This window comes from Gopherus evgoodei, chromosome 3 (assembly GCF_007399415.2).
Source record: "Gopherus evgoodei ecotype Sinaloan lineage chromosome 3, rGopEvg1_v1.p, whole genome shotgun sequence".
NCBI lineage: Eukaryota > Metazoa > Chordata > Testudines > Testudinidae > Gopherus > Gopherus evgoodei.
Genome location: NC_044324.1, coordinates 43,476,711 through 43,496,808, shown reverse-complemented (window position 1 = coordinate 43,496,808; position 20,098 = coordinate 43,476,711). Strand labels below are relative to the sequence as shown.

Here is a 20,098-nt window from a genome sequence, read left to right as displayed (position 1 = left end):
ACAACTTTGTTTGCCAAAAATTCTTGCTAACAATCCTGAATCCAATTTCAATATTTTTTTTTTTAAAAATCAATATCCTAGCCAAAAACAGAAAATTAAGTTGTTGACAATTATTAGTGACAGGTTTGGTTTGAGGCAGGGAGTGGGCCAGTTTTCATCAGAGAAATAAAAAATGTTGACTGACTTTCCTATAGCCCTGTTAGTGCTAAATAGAGCCCTCCAACAACTGTAATATGCTCATCTCCTTACTAGTGTATAAAGCAGGGGTTGGCAACCTACGGCACATGTGTCAAAGGTGGCAGGTGAGCTGATTTTTGATGGTATGCAGCAGCAGGCTGAGCGGCTCAGCCCATCACTGCTCTGGGGTTCCGGCTGCTGCCCTATTGCCGGCTGGGATACCAGCCATCGGCCCCACTCAGCACCTGCTGCTGGCCTGGGGACTCCCAAGGAACCCCAGGCTGGCAGTGGGCTGAGCAGGCCAGCTGAACCACTCAACCTGCTGTCAGCCTGGGGTTCCATTCACTCAGCCAGCAGCGGGCTGAGCGGGCTGGTGGCGGGTTGAGCAGGGCCGGTGGGGGGTTGAGTGGCTCAGTCTGCTGCCAGTCTAGGGTGCCAGCAGCACTCAGCCTACTGCTACTCTGGGGTTCCGGCTGCCGGCCACTTGCCAGTCAGGAGCTCAGCCGCCAGCCCCACTCTGCCTCCTGCCAGCCTGGGTGAGCAGAATCCCAGGCTGGTAGCAGGCTGAGGGGGGATTGGCGGCTGGGATCCTGGCTGGCAGGAGTTGGTGGCCAGAACCCCAGACCAGCAGCGGGCTGAGCAGGGCCTGGGATCCTTGTCTAGGGTTCCAGCCACCAGCCCCGCTTAGCCCGCTGCCAGTTTGGGGTTTCATTTACTCATCTGGCAGTGGCCTGAGCAGGACTGGTGGCCAAGACCTCAGATAATAACAATAGTTTATTTATATAATATAGACATAGAGACAAACCTTCTACAAACATTAAAATGTATTACTGGCACGAGAAACCTTAAATTACAGTGAACTTGGCACACCACTTCTGAAAGGTTGCTGACCCGTGGTATAGAGTGACCATATATTGTACTAAGATTCTCCTGCTTTTTTTTTTCCCTGTGAGTCAGTATAACTTTTGCCAGCCCAGAAGTTGGGCAGCCAATGTTTTACATTTTCACAATGTTTTCTCCAACTTTCATAAAGTAAATACATAGTTAATATGAGTTAAAAAGGTCAGGGACACTTCTTTGTGAAGAATCTGTACAGCAGATCATGCTAGAGCTGTGAAAATGTCAGTTTTTGATGGAACTTTAGAGGCAGTGATTTATCATGTATTTTATCATCATGTGAATGTGCTGCTATTGCTAATGTCTTTCCAAACAAAAATAAGGCACAACAGGACTTCTGTAACATTTCTGTGCTACCTTAATCTAGATGAGATGATTCTGTGCTGACTTCATTTTGGTCACTTTGCGCTTTACCTAGGAGTAAAACTAGGTTATATTTTCCCACTGTTTGGAAACCCAGCTTATTAAACTGGATAATGCCATTGATCTATTTACAGTATAAAGTTGATATAGAGTTGTAACTAACATTAAGACTGATGCCCATTATACATTTAAAACTAAAAAGTGGCTTTGTAAAAATGACATGGGTTTCCAACTCTACTGTGTCTCAGTCTTCGCACTAGCTCAAGTTAACAGGCTCACGGCTATCCTATATTAGCTATTTTAAATAATATTTCTGATAATAACAATAATTTAAACAGTTATTTCTTTAAAAAACACCCTTATAAGTTATGTCCTATCGAAAACAACCTTCTGGGTCACAAAAAAGAAAACGGAAAAATGAAATAGGATTAGCTGTAGAAGCACAGAAGGGTTCTATACTTAAGTTTGTACGTCATGAAAACAACGAAGTTGATCAAGATCATCATGTAACTTCCCAAGAAAATTTTTATGCAGATGAAGCTCAAGAAACGCAAGAACACACAGAACAATCATTTGAAACAGATGCAGACACAAAACAAGAAATTAAAATAGTTGAAACTGTACTAGCATGGGATATAGATGACATTGGCACATGGCTGCAATCTTTAAACAACGAATACCGTGCCATTATACTTGAGAAAGGCCCTGTGAGAATAAAAGGTCTTGAATATCCTAAAGACATTAGAGGTAGGAAATTCACAAAAAACAATTACTACAGAAGACTTTCTAATGGTGAAATTGTCAACAGACGGTGGCTTGTGTACTCTAAATGCAAGGATGCTGTATTTTGTTTCCCATGCAAGATTTTCAATAATTGCAATTTTAAGATAGCAACCATGGGTATTAATGATTGGAAAAATCTTAGTCACATATTACCACAACATGAAAAGGCACAATACCACATTGAAAGTGTGCACAAATGGTGTGAGCTGAGTGTAAGGTTAAAAAATCAGACAACTCTTGATGCCCAAAATCAAAGATTGCTGGAGTCAGAAAAACAGCATTGGAGTCGTGTTCTTGAACGTCTATTATCTATTGTTGAATATCTATCAACAAACAATCTTGCTTTTAGAGGAAACGTTGAGAAATTATTCCAGCCCCAAAATGGAAATTTTTTGGGCCTTGTACAACTGCTGGGAAAATTTGACACAGTGATGAGTGAACATCTCCGAAGAGTAACTGAAAATGAAATACATGACCACTATTTGGGACCAAGAATTCAAAATGAACTGATCATGCTAATGAGTAATAAAGTGAGAGACAAAATTGTTTCATTGGTTACTTTGGCAAAATATTTTGCCGTAATTCTAGATTGCACTCCGGACATAAGTCATCAAGAACAGATGTCATTAACAGTGAGATTTGTCGACATTAGTGATTCAGCACAGATTACAGTTAAGGAATTGTTTATCACATTTTTAGAAGTACAAGATACTACAGGTTTTGGACTTCTTCAAACTCTCCTTGATGAACTAAAACAAATGGGATTGTCCATAATGAACATTCGAGGACAAGGCTATGATAATGACGCCAATATGAAAGGATGCATTTCTGGCATGCAAGCTAGATTGCTGAGAGAAAATCCATGAGCCTTTTTTGTTCCATGTGCATGCAACAGCCTTAATTTGACATTGTGTGATATGGCCAAGTCTTCTGTAGAAGCTATATCTTTTTTTGGTTTGCTGCAACGCATTTACGTGCTCTTTTCAGCTTCCACTCAACGATGGCAAACATTCAAAGCACATGTCAATGGTATTACCATTAAGCCTCTATCTGAGACACGCTGGGAAAGCAGAGTAGAAAGTGTAAAAACGTTGAGATATCAATCTGAGGAAGTTTATGAAGCATTGGTTGCTATTTCGGAAGAAGCCAGAGATCCAAAAGCTAAAAGTGAAGCACAGTCATTGGCCTCTGAAATATCCAGCTTCAAGTTTCTAACATCTGTCGTAATCTGGTATGACATTCTTGTTAAAATCTCAAGTGTAAGCAAAATAATGCAGAGTCCAATGATGCAGCTTGATTCAACACTTACCTTACTAAACAACACACGAGACTTTTTAGTGAAATACAGAGAACATGGATTCAAAGAAGCACAGGTTACAGCAAGAGAGCTTGCACAGGCACTCGGTGTAGAACCAAAATTTCCATGTGCGAATGTGACACGAGTTTCAAGGAAAAAACGACAAATGGAATATGAAGGAGCAGATGAGCCCATAGAAATTTGAGGTTGAATTTTTTAATGTTGTGATGGATAAAGCAGTATCTGATGTTGATGAAAGGTTTAATACCTTGCAAGTACACCATGAACAGTTTGGATTTTTGTATGACATAACTAAATTCAACGAAATAGGAAAACAACTAATGACAAAGTGCAAGAACCTAGAGAGCCTCCTGAAGCACGGTGATAGTTTTGATTTAAATGGACTTGAACTGTACGAAGAATTGAGTACATTGTCATCAATGTTGCCACATGCAAAAGCAGTGATGGACATTGTACAGTTTATTCATACCCGCAAACTTGTTGACATATATCCTAATGTGTACATTGTCATTCGTATTCTACTGACAATTCCTGTAACAGTAGCATCAGGAGAACAGAGTTTCTCAAAACTAAAGCTCATTAAAAACTATCTCCGCTCTACAATGAGTCAGGAACGCTTAACTGGTCTTGCTATTCTCGCAATCGAACTAGACACGACTTTGTCTTTGTCATATGATGACATTATTACTGATTTTGCAGCCAAAAAAGCCAGAAAGATTGCTTTTAATTAAAAACAAATCTTTGTTTCAATACCTCTTCATATAAATTTCCAATAAAATTTTGATAAATTAAAAAAAAATTGCATCATTCTGTCATCAGAATTTTTTCTATAGGGCTGCTTCTTTAGTGCTAGTCCATCAGCATTACAGTGTGCTTAATTAAGTTAAACTGGTTTTAATAACGTGAATGTGGCAAGTTTTCCAATAGCGTAAGCTTATGTTTGTGTTGCTAAGAGCAGATCAGGCACAGGGGCACCAGTTTAATAATCTCGCCTAGGGCACCATGAATCCTAAGGCCGGCCCTGGCTGGAGCTCTTTTGCAATTCTGGGATTCCATGATGGCATATATCACAGTGGTAGATGTGCAGGTGAATGAGCCCCTGATTAGGTCCTATGATGGTATCCCCTGAATAGATATGTGGACAGAGTTGGCAACGGGCTTTGTTGCAAGGATAGGTTCCTGGGTTAGTGTATTTGGTGTGTGGTGTGTGGTTGCTGGTGAGTATTTGCTTCAGGCTGGGGGGCTGTCTGTAAGCAAGGACTGGCCTGTCTCCTAAGATATGTGAGAGTGATGGATCGTCCTTCAGGATAGGTTGTAGATCCTTGATGATGTACTGGAGAGGTTTTAGCTGGGGGCTGAAAGTGATGGCTAGTGGCATCTTGTTACTTTCTATGTTGGGCCTGTCCTGTCAGGGACTCGTTCACCTGCACATCTACCAATGTGATATATGCCATCATCTGCCAGCAATGCCCCTCTGCCATGTACATTGGCCAAACCAGACAGTCTCTACGTAAAAGAATAAATGGACACAAATCAGACATCAAGAATTATAACATTCAAAAACCAGTTGGAGAACACTTCAATCTCCCTGGCCACTCAATTACAGACCTAAAAGTAGCAATGTTACAAACAAAAAAACTTCAAAAACAGACTCCAATGAGAGACTGCTGAATTGGAATTAATTTGCAAATTGGACACCATTAAATTAGGCTTGAATAAAGACTGGGAGTGGATGGGTCATTACACAAAGTAAAACTATCTCCCCATGCTAATTCCCCCCCCGCCCCCCGCCTACAGTTCCTCACATCCCATTGTCATTTGCTGGAAATGGGCCATTTTCATTACCACTACAAGCAGTTCTTTTTCTCTCCTGTTGATAATAGCTCATCTTAACTGATCACCCTCATTATAGTGTGTATGGTAACACCCATTGTTTCATTTCATGCATCCGATGAAGTGAGATGTAGCCCATGAACGCTTATGCTCAGATAAATTCATTAGTCACACAGTATAGCCAAGCCCTACGATTCTTATACTTTTAAAGGTAGGTTGTGCTTTAAGCCACTGCCCGTGTTGAGTGTAATGATGGTTAAGATAAAGCAAGCAAAATGATGGCACCTGCATGTGAGGCAGACCTTATGTCTTCCACACATTTGGGGGATGCACACAGTAGCAGCATCTATCTAATGTATTTAGATTGTCCCATCAGCAGCTTATGTAGGGTGCAGTTTGCATTTATGTCCATGCTATCCCTTCTCCACCGGTCCATGTCGAAGTGGAGACTGGCTATAATTCTACCTTTTCCCTCCTATTTTGTATATGTAACTTATGTAACTGGTATGACTTTTTCCCCACATCCTATACCTTTAAATTTTTAAAAGTCTGCTGCTACAGAGGGCAACTATTTTGTCAGGCAAAGATGCAGCAGCTTGTTACAGAGAAGACATATACACTGTGATCTCCTATGGAGACTTTATTTTTGTTCTTTCTTGTTTCTTGCCTGCACCCCCCAATCTAAAATAACAGTAATTCCGACTGTTCCATTTTTCACAGGACTCTTTTCTAAATAAGCAGGATGGGATCTAATGCTCACTATGTTCCAGAATGATCTACTTTTCAGGCTGTGCCTAAAGAACTTCTTTCCTGGTGGATAAAGAAAGAAAGCAAACAAAAAAAGTACCCTAACTCTGAGTTCTCCACCTTATGTATTGTAATATTGGGTGCATATATAATGGTGTTTCATCATAACAATACAACATTTCAAAATAATTGCAAATCATGTGATCCCACAAAACCCCAACATTAACATAGCAATAATACATTAAAAAATTCCAATACCAGGATCCTAAATATTTGAAATTCATGAACTTGATGCATGTCTAAAGAATGGTGACTCCTACCCAGCCTTGTAGCCCTGGCCCACACAACAACCCTTCTGTCACAGGCCATCGCTCCCCAACTTGTTATCTTCATGGAAGGGAAAGCTAGTGGTCTATTACCCTGATGTTATTGGTGGTTCCTTCTTGCTTCAGACTAACCTGAATCACTCCAGCATCTTCATGGTGGCTGAGGGCATGCCCATTTCTCCTTCTGGCATCTTTAGGCAGAGGTTGTCAGGCCTGTTTCCCCCCTCACATCTCCTCTAGTGTGTTTAGGGAGCTACCTCTCCCACTGATCCCCCTTGCTCATACACAAATCATACTTGGCAGCAGACAGGAAACCCTAATTTTTTTTACCTTGAGGGGAGCCAGGGAGCTTAAAATGCAAATTAACCTGGCCTCAGATACTACTACAAACACACCATCTATTTTTCCTTTTTGTCTATAAAGGGAGCTAGGGAGTTTCTTTTCCCAGCAAGTCTTCTGTTCCTGGGCTTATTCATATACCTACACTCCTCAGCTTCATTAATGAAGCCTATTATGTCCCCCTTCCTACCACCATGTGCTTTCTCCCCATTCTGGGCTGGTCCTCTCTTCATTCCTGGTGGTTTCATATCTCTTACATTTTGAGTTTTGAACAAACCCTCAAAACTCAGCTAAATCTCTGCCTAGTTTCACAGCAAAACCCTGTGAAACCATTTTGTGTGTGTGTGGAAAAAAATCCCTAGGGTTCATCTAGAACCTGGCCCAGATTAACCTGAGAAATTTGGGGTTGATAACAAAACATGGAAGCAAGTGAGATATGCCTGGTATGAGGCTTATTATGGATCTTTCACCCAGCTGTAGTAATTTCATATGCCTTTAAAAAAGTATGAAACTTGTCTCTTACTTCAATTGAGATTAAAATATTAACAAATACATTTGTCACTTGCATGCAGGGCCGGCTCTAGCCATTTCACAGCCCCAAGCACGGCGGCATGCCACGGGGAGCGCTCTGCCACTCGCCGGTCCCACGGCTCCGGTGGACCTCCCGCAGGCATCCACTGGAGCCGCCTGCTGCCCTCCCGGCAACCGGCAGAGCGCCCCCTGTGGCGTGCCGCCCCAAGCACGCGCTTGGCACGCTGGGGCCTGGAGCCGGCCCTGCTTACATGATTAAAGTCTCTGTAAGTTAAATTAAGTCAGTCAAGGGAAAGTATCCCCAAAACAGGTAACACTTCCTCTTTAAATTCACTAAGTGGCAACAAAAAATATGTATCCTCTTCATAATTTTAAAGAATAACATGAAACATTTTTAAAAGAATTCCTGGCAGAAAAAACCCGAAATTTATATCATCATGCTTTTAATAACATTAAATAAAACCTTCACCATGTTCAATGTCGCTATATTAGAATCAACAGTAATGCCACTTTTAATTAAACTAGGTATTGCAAAGGATCTGTGCTCTCTTACATTGATCCTTATAACCTTATTTCATATTTTACCCACTGAAGTATTTTTATTAATAGTGCTATAGAGGTTTTGGCAGCAGGGCTTCTTAGATCTTCTAATAACCTTTTGAGTCTGAGCTTGCTTCCTTTCATAATCTACCAAATCCTCTAACTTTAAGGAATGTCTCGCCTTATTCAAAGCCCTTCCTTTTTCTTTGACTATCCTTTCACAATTCTTACTCTAGAAAGGGAGACTTGCTTTTCTTCCCATACAACTTAGGAATAGCCAAAAACCAGTGACAGAAATACCCAGATAAAAAGCTTCTCGACATTGTCAGTGACCGTTTACATAAACCCCTTTAAATAGACAGAAAAAAGAGATCCAGTCAGTCTTTTAAAAGTCCATCTTTCCTCTATTGCTATAGAAATTTAGAGGACAGCCATAAATGAATTGATGTCTGAATATGCTCTTTCCACCTCTAGGAAAATCATTTTCAAACTGTAAAACCAATTGCTAGTATTTACTAGCAACTTCCAGGAAATTTACATTCTATTGATGCTTGAGTAAAACAGTCAAAACGTAAAACTGTCAAAACTAATGCCAGATCCATCATTCCTACCAGATGATGGTATATCCAGCTATTAAATTTTCTACCTGAATCCACATGTCAGTCAGTAGTTTTTCTGCACTACTATTAAACTCATCCCTTGGCTACCAGTTATGAAAATATTTGTATGTATTTAGAGTATAATTCTTCCTGGGTGTAAGTGACCTTTGATTGTCATAGGCTTGGCCTTTAAAATACTGCTTCCTGATTGTTTCCGTAGAGAAGCTTATTTTTATATAATTGTGGTGAGGTAGCCATGTTAATGTTAATAGCTGCTATGATAGCACTTGCTATAATTATATATTTTTAAAGCCCTAACTACTAATTTCCCAGGACCAGTATTCTAAATGTAAGTTAAATCTCTTATATGCCATCTGAATATTCATAGGATATGATCCAAAGCCAGCTGTGGTCAATGGAAACACTCCCATTGTTTTCAGTGTGGCTTAGATCTGTCTTTTAGTCCAGATTCTTCCTGTGCCTTTCATGGGAGCACAGTTTGGGGTGGAGGTTGATAGCAGGCCTCTCCCACCCCCCTGTGTGGCCTGTGTAAACCCTAGATAGAATTGTACCACGTTTCCTCTATGCTTGCCCAGCTCTGCTAGTCCATACAAATGAAGAACAAGGCTTGGTCTGGCCCTCTCCTTACCCCTTTGTGGATTTGAGCACTGACAGCAGTGGCAGTGCTGTCAAATCCATGTCCTCCTTGAGCATGAATTCTCTACTATGAGGAGTCACTCTGCTTGGGAATTCACAAGAAGAGGGAAAGTCTCTTCCTGCCTATGCTTTTTTATATAGCAGATCAGGCGCTTAACACAATTGGGTCTATACTCTGCTTTAAAAACAAACAAACAAAATATATGGCTGCCACCACATAACTGTTTTATTTTTAAATAATATAAGAATTGTAAGAGATGTGAGGCCCTGCTTTAGTTTCAGCAGCATCAAGCAGCCATACAGTGTAAGGGGAAATGCTTAGATGGCAAAGAGCCACAATAGCTTCTCTATACCATCCCCTCTTACCCGCCACTGCAGTAGGCACTCCTGGGCAAAGAGAGCATGACCAGCAATCCCTGGATGTCAAAATGGCCCCTTGGGTTTGGACAGCTAGGCATAATTAAGAAAAGAATTCAGATGGCCTCATAATAGATTCACAGATTCATAGATTCCAAGGCCAGAAGGGATGGAACCATTGTGATCATCTAGTCTGACCTCTTGTATAACATAGGTCATAGTTCTTCCCCTAAGTCATTCCTAGAGCATAGCTTTTAGAAAAACATCCAATCTCGATTAAAAAATTGTTAGTGATGGAGAATCCACCATGACCCTTGGTAAATTGTTCCAAAGGTTAATCACCCTCACTGTCAAAAATGTACGCCTTACTTCCAGTCTGGATTTGTCTAGCGTCATCTTCCAGCCATTGCATCGTGTTGTGCCTCTCTTGGCTAGATAGAAGAGTCTATTATTAAATATTTGTTCCCCATGTAGATACTTGCAGACTGTAATCAAATCACTCCTTAATGTTTTCTTGGTTAAGCTAAATTGATTGATCTTCTTAAATCTATCACTATAAGGCATGTTTTCTAATCCTTTAATCATTCCCATGGCTTTTCTCTGAACCTTCTCCAATTTACCAACATCTTTCTTGATTTGTGGGCACTAAAACTTAACACAAGTATTCAAGCAGCGATTGCACAAGTGACAAATATGGATGTAAAATATCCTCTATTCCTGCTCATGATTCCCTGTTTAAGCATCCCAGGACCACACTTGTGCTCTTTTGGCCACAGTGTCACACTGGGAGCTCATGTTCAGCTGAGTATCTACTACAGCTCCCAAATCTTTTTCAAAGTCACTGATTCCCAGGAGAGAGGACCCCATCTATCAGTATGGCCTACTTGCTTTGTTCCTAGACGTATATGTTTACATTTAGCCATATTAAAACACACATTCTTGGCTTGCACCCAGTTTACCAAGTGACCCAGATCACTCTGAATCAGTGACCTATCCTATTAATTATTTATCATTCTCCCAATTTTTGTATCTTCTGCAGACTTTATCGGTGATGATTTTATGTTTTTTTCCAAGTGATTCTGCAGCTAAATGGTCAGACTGGCCTCTAGCTGATCCCAGGAGCAGGGTATCATAAAGATGGTTTAAAGTCAGGTCAGTTCAGCCAAACTATAGCTGCTGACCTCCAAAGTTCAAGACTCTACAGGTGTATTTAGACTGTAGTCACTGGGTGTGCAGACATAACTGAGTTAGTTTTAATCCTGGAACAGTGAAGCTGCAGCGAATCAGCTTCCTCGTAGGCTGTACAAACCCACTGGAAACCCTGGGTAATTACTTGCAGGTTTAGCCCATGCTGAAGTCCCTGCTGCAAGAAGCTCACTGTTCCAGGACCAGAGCTAACTAGATTAAACTACTCCCACCTTTTCATGTTCTCTGTATGTGTATATATATCTCCTCACTATATGTTCCATTCTATGCATCCAATGAAGTGGGCTGTAGCCCACGAAAGCTTATGCTCAAATAAATTTGTTAGTCTCTAAGGTGCCACAAGTACTCCTGTTCTTTTTGTGGATACAGACTAACACGGCTGCTACTCTGAAACCAGATTAAAGGTAGTTCAAGTATGTTAGCTCGAGCTGCAATCAGAGGTAGAGATTGTCGTCGAGACAGTCTGAGCAACCTTTTAAGCATTTATAACCTCAAACAATTAAAAAGTGATGAGTTCATCCATATTTAAATCTGTAGACGTGTCTTAATTGCCCTTCAGCATGTCCAGGAGTCACAAACTGAGGAGCACCGTATCTGGATTTGGTATCCTTAAATCCCTCATGTGAAATAGCATGTCCATCTGCTCTCTGCATTTACAATGAAGTCATAAATCCCCTCCAATATTCTCCCCACTTTCAAAACCCAGCCAAGAGATTCTTCAAAGGAAACGCTTGACTCCTTTGTGTGGATGTGTGTGTGCGGAGGGTGGAGGGAGGGTATAGCCTTTTCAGATAAAGCTTGTTTCACTTGCTCTGCTAGTAGAAGAATTTTTAGAAATTCTTCAATATATTCAGAGATCTGCAGGGAATGGATCTCATGCTGGCTTGTGAGTGCCAGTCTCCTGCTCCCCCAAGGACATAATGGACAGGTGCAGGAGAAATCAGATTGCCATTCCCTCAAAAATATTTCCTGATGTGTGAGAGATCATGGTGCCATTCTACTGTGATACTTAAAAGCTTTTTCCTTTGGGGGTAGTGAACGAGCTTCCTGGCTTCTACTAAATCTGTAAGGATGTTCTCTCAGATTCTGTTATGAATGGGTGAATAATGATTCTCTGAAGGACTTTTGAGCTGAAAATTTCAGGGGTATCTTGCTAATTGGGCAAATTTAGGTACACTGACAAGTCCACTCAACACACAGCTCTCTGTCTACAGTAGATCGCTTCCTAACCAATGTAGATTTACTTGCACATCTCTCTTAGGCATAGACACCTGTATATGGTAATGTAATGAGAACATGTGCCAAATTAACTAGCGCTTAGATTTCATTAACCAATTTCTGTGTTAGAGGGAAGATAAAAAGCAAATTTGTTTTCTGCCAGCTGCCCAGCCCTATCTTTTAAAGGAAATCAGGATTTTTGTTTCTTAGAGGTTCATCTGCTGGTTATTTGTTGTTTGAAGGCATAATCCTCAGAGTAATTAATTGTACTGTCACCAGCAGATTGTACAATAATGCCACTAAGCACATGCAGGATGATTTTCAAAGGTGGCTATTGGTAGTTGTGGAGGGAAGGGAGATAGTCTGACCCTGTAAGAGTAGTTGTTAGGATATAGGTATTTAGACCTATCTGCAAAGTCCTATACTTTAAGAATTTAGGTATATTTTTATCACTTAGCTAGTTATAGAGGTATAAAAGAAAGAATTTAAAAATCACTGTCTGTCTGTGTAATGGCCTTTTTTTACTGTGACAGTCTGAGGCCTGGTTCTTCAGCTAAGCAGCAGAGGCCAGCCATAAACTGGGAAATCTATGGTCACATCCTCACATTCCAAACTAGTCACATTGAAATAAGGTGCTATTGGGCTGTTAGGAATACAATCCTGTCCTGATATTCCTATCACCTCCAGGGAAAGGATAGAGCCTAGAAGATGTAAAAGGAAACTTAGTTTGATAGCATCCTGTCTGGCAAGAACTCACTTATTAATAGCTGGGATGTGAAATCTTCATTTCTGTATTGTTCGATCACTGTAGTCTCCACTTCCCTATTGTTTGTCTGTATAATCTCTGTCTGCTTCTGTGTTTGTTTCTGTCTGCTGTATAATTAACTTTGTTGGGTGTAAACCAATTAAGGTGGTAAGATATAATTGGTTAAATAACCATGTTACAATATGTTAGGATTGGTTAGTTAAATTTCAGTAAAATGATTGTTTAAGGTATAGCTAAGTAGAACTCAAGTTTTACTATATAGTCTGCAGTCAATCAGGAAGTAAGGGGGAATGGAAACAGGGACTGGGCATGGGGATGGGGGAATTGGGATCATGTTTTGCTAAAGGGGGGAATGGGAACGGGAACAGGGACACAGGCAAGGCTTTGCGGTATCAGAGCTGGGAAGGGGAACACTAAGGAAGGAAACTGGAATCATGCTTGCCGGAAGTTCACCCCAATAAACATCGAATTTTTTGTGCCTTTGGACTTTGGGTATTGTTGCTCTCTGTTCATGCGAGAAGGACCAGGGAAGTGAGAGGGTAAAGGAATAAGCCCCCTAATAGTAGTGCCTTGTGGTCAGCCCACACCAGTTACATAGCATGGCCTTTGAAGATTTTGGGATATTTTGATATATACAAACACCTAGGGAACAAAAGGTATTGTTGGGGAGGAAGTGGTCCTGGGAATAAGTAGTGTCTGGGAGAAAGTCAGTTACTGTTTCTTTAAGGGCCTTGGACAAGGAGCCTTACAGAATGTGTGGGGCAAGACTTCCCTCACCCCACCAATTGGGAATGAGCTTGACGAATGGGCTGTATATATTCTGCCTTTTCCTTCAAAACAGGGTCTGTGTGCTGATCCCTTCTAAAGGTGACAGGTGAGGAAAGGGCTAGCCTGGCTGAGATCTTACAGCTGACTTAAATTACAGCCCTGCTCCAGGAGGAGAGCTGGGGGCTCCTGTCTTTAGGAAAGAGAAAGTGACTGCATAAATTATAGCCCTGGTCCAGGAGGAGAGCTGGGGACTCCTGGCTTGAAGAGGAATGGTGTGTACTCATTTAAAGTACAGGCCCAGCTCCAGAAGGATAGCTGTGAGAGCTACCGAACAGAGGTAAGACACTAATTAGGACTCATATGGTGCCAGATGGGGTGTGAACTGGGTGACTAACAAAGTGAGATACACTTAGTAGAAAGATTTAATAAATCAGACCTCGCAGAAGGGGGTATATGCCTTGAACCAACCTACTCTGACTAGTTGATTGAAAGAACCCAAAAAGGCGCTGAGAGCAATGCAGCTGCAGGGCCATGAGCGGCATGCTGGAGGGCAGCTCCCCATGTCAGAAATACAGAAGGGAATTGGAACATTCAGTAAGAGGTGCTTTGAATACAAGGGCACTTTCAAAGATGAATATGGGCAGCACAAAAGTTCTGACAATATTGACCCTGTTCGGCTGCCCCAGCTGTTTGGTGTTCTAAAACCGCTGGAGTGCTCAGTTTCAGGGATTTCAAAGAGCCAGCTATCCAGTCAGTTACTATATCATGCTACAGAAAGGCAGCATTATCCAAGGGACAGGGCACTGAACTGGAAATCAGATCTGGGATTTGATCTTGCCACTGACCTGCTGTGTGATCTTGGGCAAATCACTTCACTTCTCTGTTCCTCTCTTGGCCCTCACACCTTTTTGTCTGCTTATTTCATAAACTAATCAGAGGAGAGACTCTCACTAAACTTTTCTTCAGTGGGGCCCTGATCTCAGGTGGGACCTCTAGGTACTACTGTAATGCAAATAATAAAATTGCTGTGCTCACATATTCCAAATACAGAAGTGTCCCTGTGCTGCTCTTGTACCTTAACATTCAGCTACCAGCTAAATGAGCTCTGCATGATGACCACTGGATAATAGGAAAGACAAGCATAAGCAGAAAACATACCATACAAATAGAACTCATAATATCTGTCATATTATGCCTGCTCAGGAGAGCTGCTGGAAAAAGATACACCAGATAATAGGCCTTTGGGTCACATTTTCACACCAAATACATATATTTAAAATAAAAATATCAGACTGCATCAGCAGCATCTTGAACCATTGAACATCACAGTCAACCTAGGGACATGAGCATCTGTATTATTAAATCAGTGTTTCCAGGGATTGAGGCATGGATGAGAATGATCTCATTGAAGTTATATCTGGTTGAGATTGAGTTGTTCCTGGTCACTAGAAGATATGATGAGGGTTATACTTGCCCCTCTGACAGAGTGTGTGTTTTGTTTCTTGTGTTCATAATCTTGTTGGATTTCCAGCTCCTGTCAGATGATCATATAGTGACAGTGACCAGGGATACTTTTTTCCCCCATCTTCATCTAGCTAGGAAATTGTGTCTATTTCTCTCAGATGGGAACCTTGCTACCATGTTTCATTCCTTCACTGCAATGCACTCTATATGAGGTCACACCTGAAGTCCACACACTGACTTCAGCTGGTAAAATGGACTACAGCCTACTTGGTAAGCAGTGTATCTCACAAGGAGTAGTTCACATAAGTACTCTGTGAACTGTACGGTTGCCTATCATTTTCTAGACAGAACTGAAGCTGATGGATTTGAAATACCCTCCCCCCAAAATGGATAGGACTAGGAAGGGTGTTGCAAACATATGGTCCTGTGTGTAAAGAAAGCACAGAGGCTAATTAGTAAGAAGGGCATTAGGGGGGTATCCCAGTGAGCAATGTGTTCTAAGAAAAGAGGATGTGGAGTGGAAGAGGAAAAGGAGACAAGAGTAGCACGGTAAAAGGATGCTAAATGGTGAATGGCATTGAAGGCGAGAATGAGGAGCTTGAATTAGATGCAGGAGACAGTGGAGGAGCCAGCAGAGGAAATGTAGGAGGGAGTGAATGTGGTTGTAGAAGCAGGTAAGGAAAGTGATTTTTTGCAGCAGAGTAGCATGATGCCTATCCATATATATACAACTGACAAGTGTCACCGCCACTGAGTATTAACATGTGGTACAATGCACAACCAAGTGTGCCAAAAAAAATGTTTTGCATTAATTTATTCAGTCTGACAGCAAGTAAAATCAGATGTTTCTGGAGCGGGGTAAAAACTTTTGTTCACAGAAAGGAACAAACCGAGGCTGTATTTCTGGCCTTCTTTCATTCTAAAGTTCTTTATAGTCCATGGGAAACTATGAACATGTAAATTAGATTATTCATAGGACGTATGAGTGGATTTAGCATTAACATGACACCACTATTATACTCTTAGCGTACTTAATAAGTGGCTTTGCAACAGAACAAGCATTGTAAATTAGCTAACCATTATTATGTTTAATATCTGCAATGATGATAGTTGAGGAGAATTCCTGTAAGTAACTGACAAACTCTTCAATTTAAAGTAGTCCAGATTCCATTCTTCTTCTTATTTATTTATTAAGGTAAAATTAAGTGCTAAAAGAAGGCTTTGCCATTTTAAAATTCCATCCTGAAATTTGTTTGATGGGTGCCTATAAAGTATTGAATTATTAACATTAATATATCTAGTAATCTTATAAAAATCCAAAATCAAAGTTTAACACTTCTAATATATTAGACGGAAAAAAATCCATAAAATACGTGCCTTTATTTTAACCTCTCCTTGGGGAAGTGTGTTACATACAGATGTTTATGAACTAAGAATGATTGTATAATCCTGTGATGCAGATATAACATCAAACTCATGAAGTTTCAAACTAATGTTAAAATATTGCTGTTTTGATATGGTGTCTTTGATATGTGTGAAATGAGATTCATAAGACAAGGAACTGAGATAAGCAGTACTGATCAAAAAAGGGAAGAGACTGCAAAATGAGAATAGAAGATAAGACTTCAGAAGACTCTAAACACTGTATACAATAGATGATACCTCCTGATAACTCATCACTTACTTTTTCAAAAGTGTTTATGGCAACAGGAGAAATATACTTTAATTATATATTGTTATAGGAAAGCAAAATTGAATAGAGTATATACCGTCTAATGGTAAATAGCAATATTTATTTCAAATGAAAGATATTAGTGATTATAATACAAGGGCATTAGATTAATTCAAAATTACATGATAATCCATGTAAAATGTACATTTAGGATGTCTATGCACACCAGAATTAACACGATTTACTCCAGTAGTGGTTATACATTGGATTTATACAGGTGTAACTGAGAGGAGAGTCTGACCCCTGGTTGTCAAAAGCGGCTGTTACCATAGTCCAGTGGGTGAGGCTAGTGTAACACAGAATTATTTAAAATGTAGTGTAGGTGGTTTCACACTATTACAGGGAATTAATTAGAGGCCTGATCCTTTAATTGTTGCCCAGGCAAAACTCCCAGAGAAATCAAGACTGTTATAATGACCTCAAAATTTTGCCTGAGTAAAGGATTGGGCCCTGAGGCTTCTGACTTTTGGATGAGATATTAAACTGAGGTTGTGAATGTGCAGTCCTTAATGAACTACTATCTTTTTTTTCTTCAAAAGAAGAGGTGTTAGCCCCAAAGTCCTACCCAAATTTCAGTTACATTCCATTTTTGCAACATGAATTGATCTTGAGCATTAAATGAATGATTTATTTCCTTGTGTTTGTGTGTCGGGGGGAAGCATAGTTGCATGTGGTTAAAATAGCTGCTTTGTTTCACAACATAGGAGGCTGCATTTAAGTGGTGGGTGAAGTGATTCTTACATGCGTGTGTGCTGATACACGTGTGTTACATCTATAGTGAGAATTTGTAATGTAAGATGAAAAGAACAGCATATATGGAGGATGTTATTGTTAATGCAAGTGAGGCACTCAAGGTAATATAGTTCCACTGTCTCATTCTTAAATAGCAATTGCTGGCAGGACATCCTGAGGATTGGAGGTCAAAGAACAAGGGATCACAGGTGGGTGTTCAGAAATCAAAGTGGATTTAAGTTAGGCAAACCTACCAAGTCTCGGAGATTCACTCGGTGCACCTTAACTGTGCCTCAAGTACCAAAGCCCCCTTAGAGAAGATCTCTGTTCTTTGCATGACGAGACAAGTTGCTGGACTCAGCTAGTTATTTTTCTCTCCCAACAACTCTGCTGCCCTAACGGTTAATCCAATGTTTAAAAGCAGATCAACTAGAATAACAACAATCAGATGTAATTTCCTGCAGACATAGACCAACAATCTGAAAAGAGATTTTTGCTGGATTTGTTTTTTTTTAATTACTGGGCATTTTCTCCTCTCTGACAAATGCAAAATCCTCTGTACAATAAAACCAAAGTTCTTCCCCATGTAAAGCACATGGGATGTTGCTTATGTACTAAAGCTGTATTGTATAGGCAAAGCACAGAGGAGGAAGTGGTGCTCTTGATTTAGTCCCGCATGTTCATTTGTTTTTCAGAGGATCTCTGTTTTACACTCTCATCACTTATTTGAGGGTTATCGAAGTGCACATGACTGAGTTAGTAGTTTTTAAGAATTATGACATGTTTAAAGTGTATGTTATCATGAGACTTTCCTGAGCTCATTGTACAAAGAGAAATCTCTTCACCCTAACACTGCAAAACACCCATGTCTAGCCCAGTGGTGTCATCCAAACTCCCCTCAGTTAGTAGTTGGCTTCTGCTCTAAAGCCATTGGGTTTATATCTCTTTTTAATTCATGTAGTGGAATCATAGATTATCTCATTATCTGTATTAATATTGAACTCCACTAAGCTCTTGCCCTCAGTGATTTAAACCCCTAAAGCACAGTTTATTAGGGGGATGTTCACCTTCTTCAAAACTATTGGTCAGCTGGATGCTGTGAAAGGGAGGCAGGCTATCAGACTTCATAAGCCATTGTTCTGGTTTGATAGGGCAATACTGTGTTCCCAATTATATTCATTTTAATTATGCAGTTTAGTTGATTAGCAAATTTTGTTTACTTGTTTTTGGTGTATTTTTACTGAGGGGCTGTTTTTCAGTTCATAGTTATTATTATTGTGTTTATACCATGCAATAAAAATTGCCAGAATCACGTTAATTAAATTCTATGGTTATGACCTATAATATATTCAAAGTTTTGTAGTGAGAAGAGGTGACACAATACATTAAGAAGTGATATTAGCCTTGTGGTGTTAAAATTAAACTCAAAAGTACATGGTTCCTTTGTGTGTAATCTGCTAAATTTTTAATTTTTCCCAGACAGTTTGGTTAAAACTTGATCCATTAAAAAGCAGTGTTACGCACACATATACAATTACACAGGCTTATAATGCTAGTCTACTTGTTATGTTTATTACTTGCAGCTGGTCTATTTGAAGTTCCAATTAGTTAGAAAAAAAGAACCTAGGATAAAAATGTTAAGATCAATAGTAGATAGATTTGCAATTTGCAATAATCGTTCATTAGTAAAAGAGCAATATAAGTACCTTTGTCCTACTTTTAAATAATACCAAACATTAATAAAAGAGGGAGGATTTAACATCTTCCACTTCCCTACCATAATTAAGCTTTCTCAAAAGTGCTCTCTCACATACTCCATCTTAGTGTGAACACAGATGCAAATTCTAGAGAAGATAAGTGTTTTGTTTATATTCCTAGTGCAATATTACCTTAAACAGCTGCTGTAACTTCTATATGGATTGTGTATGTCATGGTATAAATCCCCACTATGAACCTTAGCGTCCAAAAGATGGGGTACCAGCATGAATCCTCCTAAGCTTAATTACCAGCTTAGATCTTGTAGTGCTGCCACCAACCAGGACTTGCAGTGCCTGGTAAACTCTGGTCCCCCCAAAACCTTCTCAGAGGACCCCAAGACCCAGACCCCCTGGATCTTACACAAGGAAAGTAAACCCTTTCCCTCACCGTTGCTCTCCCAGGCTTTCCCTCCCTGGGTTACCCTGGAAGATCACTGTGATTCAAACTCCTTGAATCTTAAAACAGAGAGGAATGCACCTTTCCCCCCTCCTCTTTCCCCCTCCCCAAGAGGTAATACAGATTCAAGCTCCGTGAATCTAAAACAAAAGGATTCCACCTTTCCCCCCTCCCTTCTCTCTCCCTGTCTCCCACCAATTCCCTGGTGAGTACAGACTCAATTCCCTTGAGCCTCAACAAGGGGAAAAAAACAATCAGGTCTTAAAAAGAAAAAAACTTTTAATAAAAAGAAAGAAAAAAAAGTAAAAGTTGTCTCTGTAATTTAGATGGTAAATATTACAGGGTCTTTCAGCTTATAGACACTAGAGAGGAGACTTCCCCCCAGCACAAATACACATTAAAATCATTCCAGCAAAATACACATTTGCAAATAAGAAAACAATCAAAAAGACTAAACCGCCTTCTACTGGTACTTATTATTTGAATAGAAAATTAGAGAGCCTGTAGGTAGGTCTGGTTACCCTCTCAGAATCCAGAGAGAACAACAGGCAAATAAAAAACACAGACAAAGACTTCCCTTTACCGAGATTT

General features: G+C 40.2%; 1 protein-coding gene across 1 annotated transcript; it reads left to right on the top strand.

The window, feature by feature from the left end:
* Positions 1-1,805: 1,805 nt before the first annotated feature.
* LOC115647690 lies at positions 1,806-3,722 on the top strand. Its single transcript, XM_030554380.1, has 2 exons — positions 1,806-3,012; positions 3,220-3,722. The coding sequence occupies exons 1-2, from the start codon at positions 1,806-1,808 to the stop codon at positions 3,720-3,722; spliced, it is 1,710 nt and encodes a 569-aa protein (XP_030410240.1).
* Positions 3,723-20,098: the final 16,376 nt, after the last annotated feature.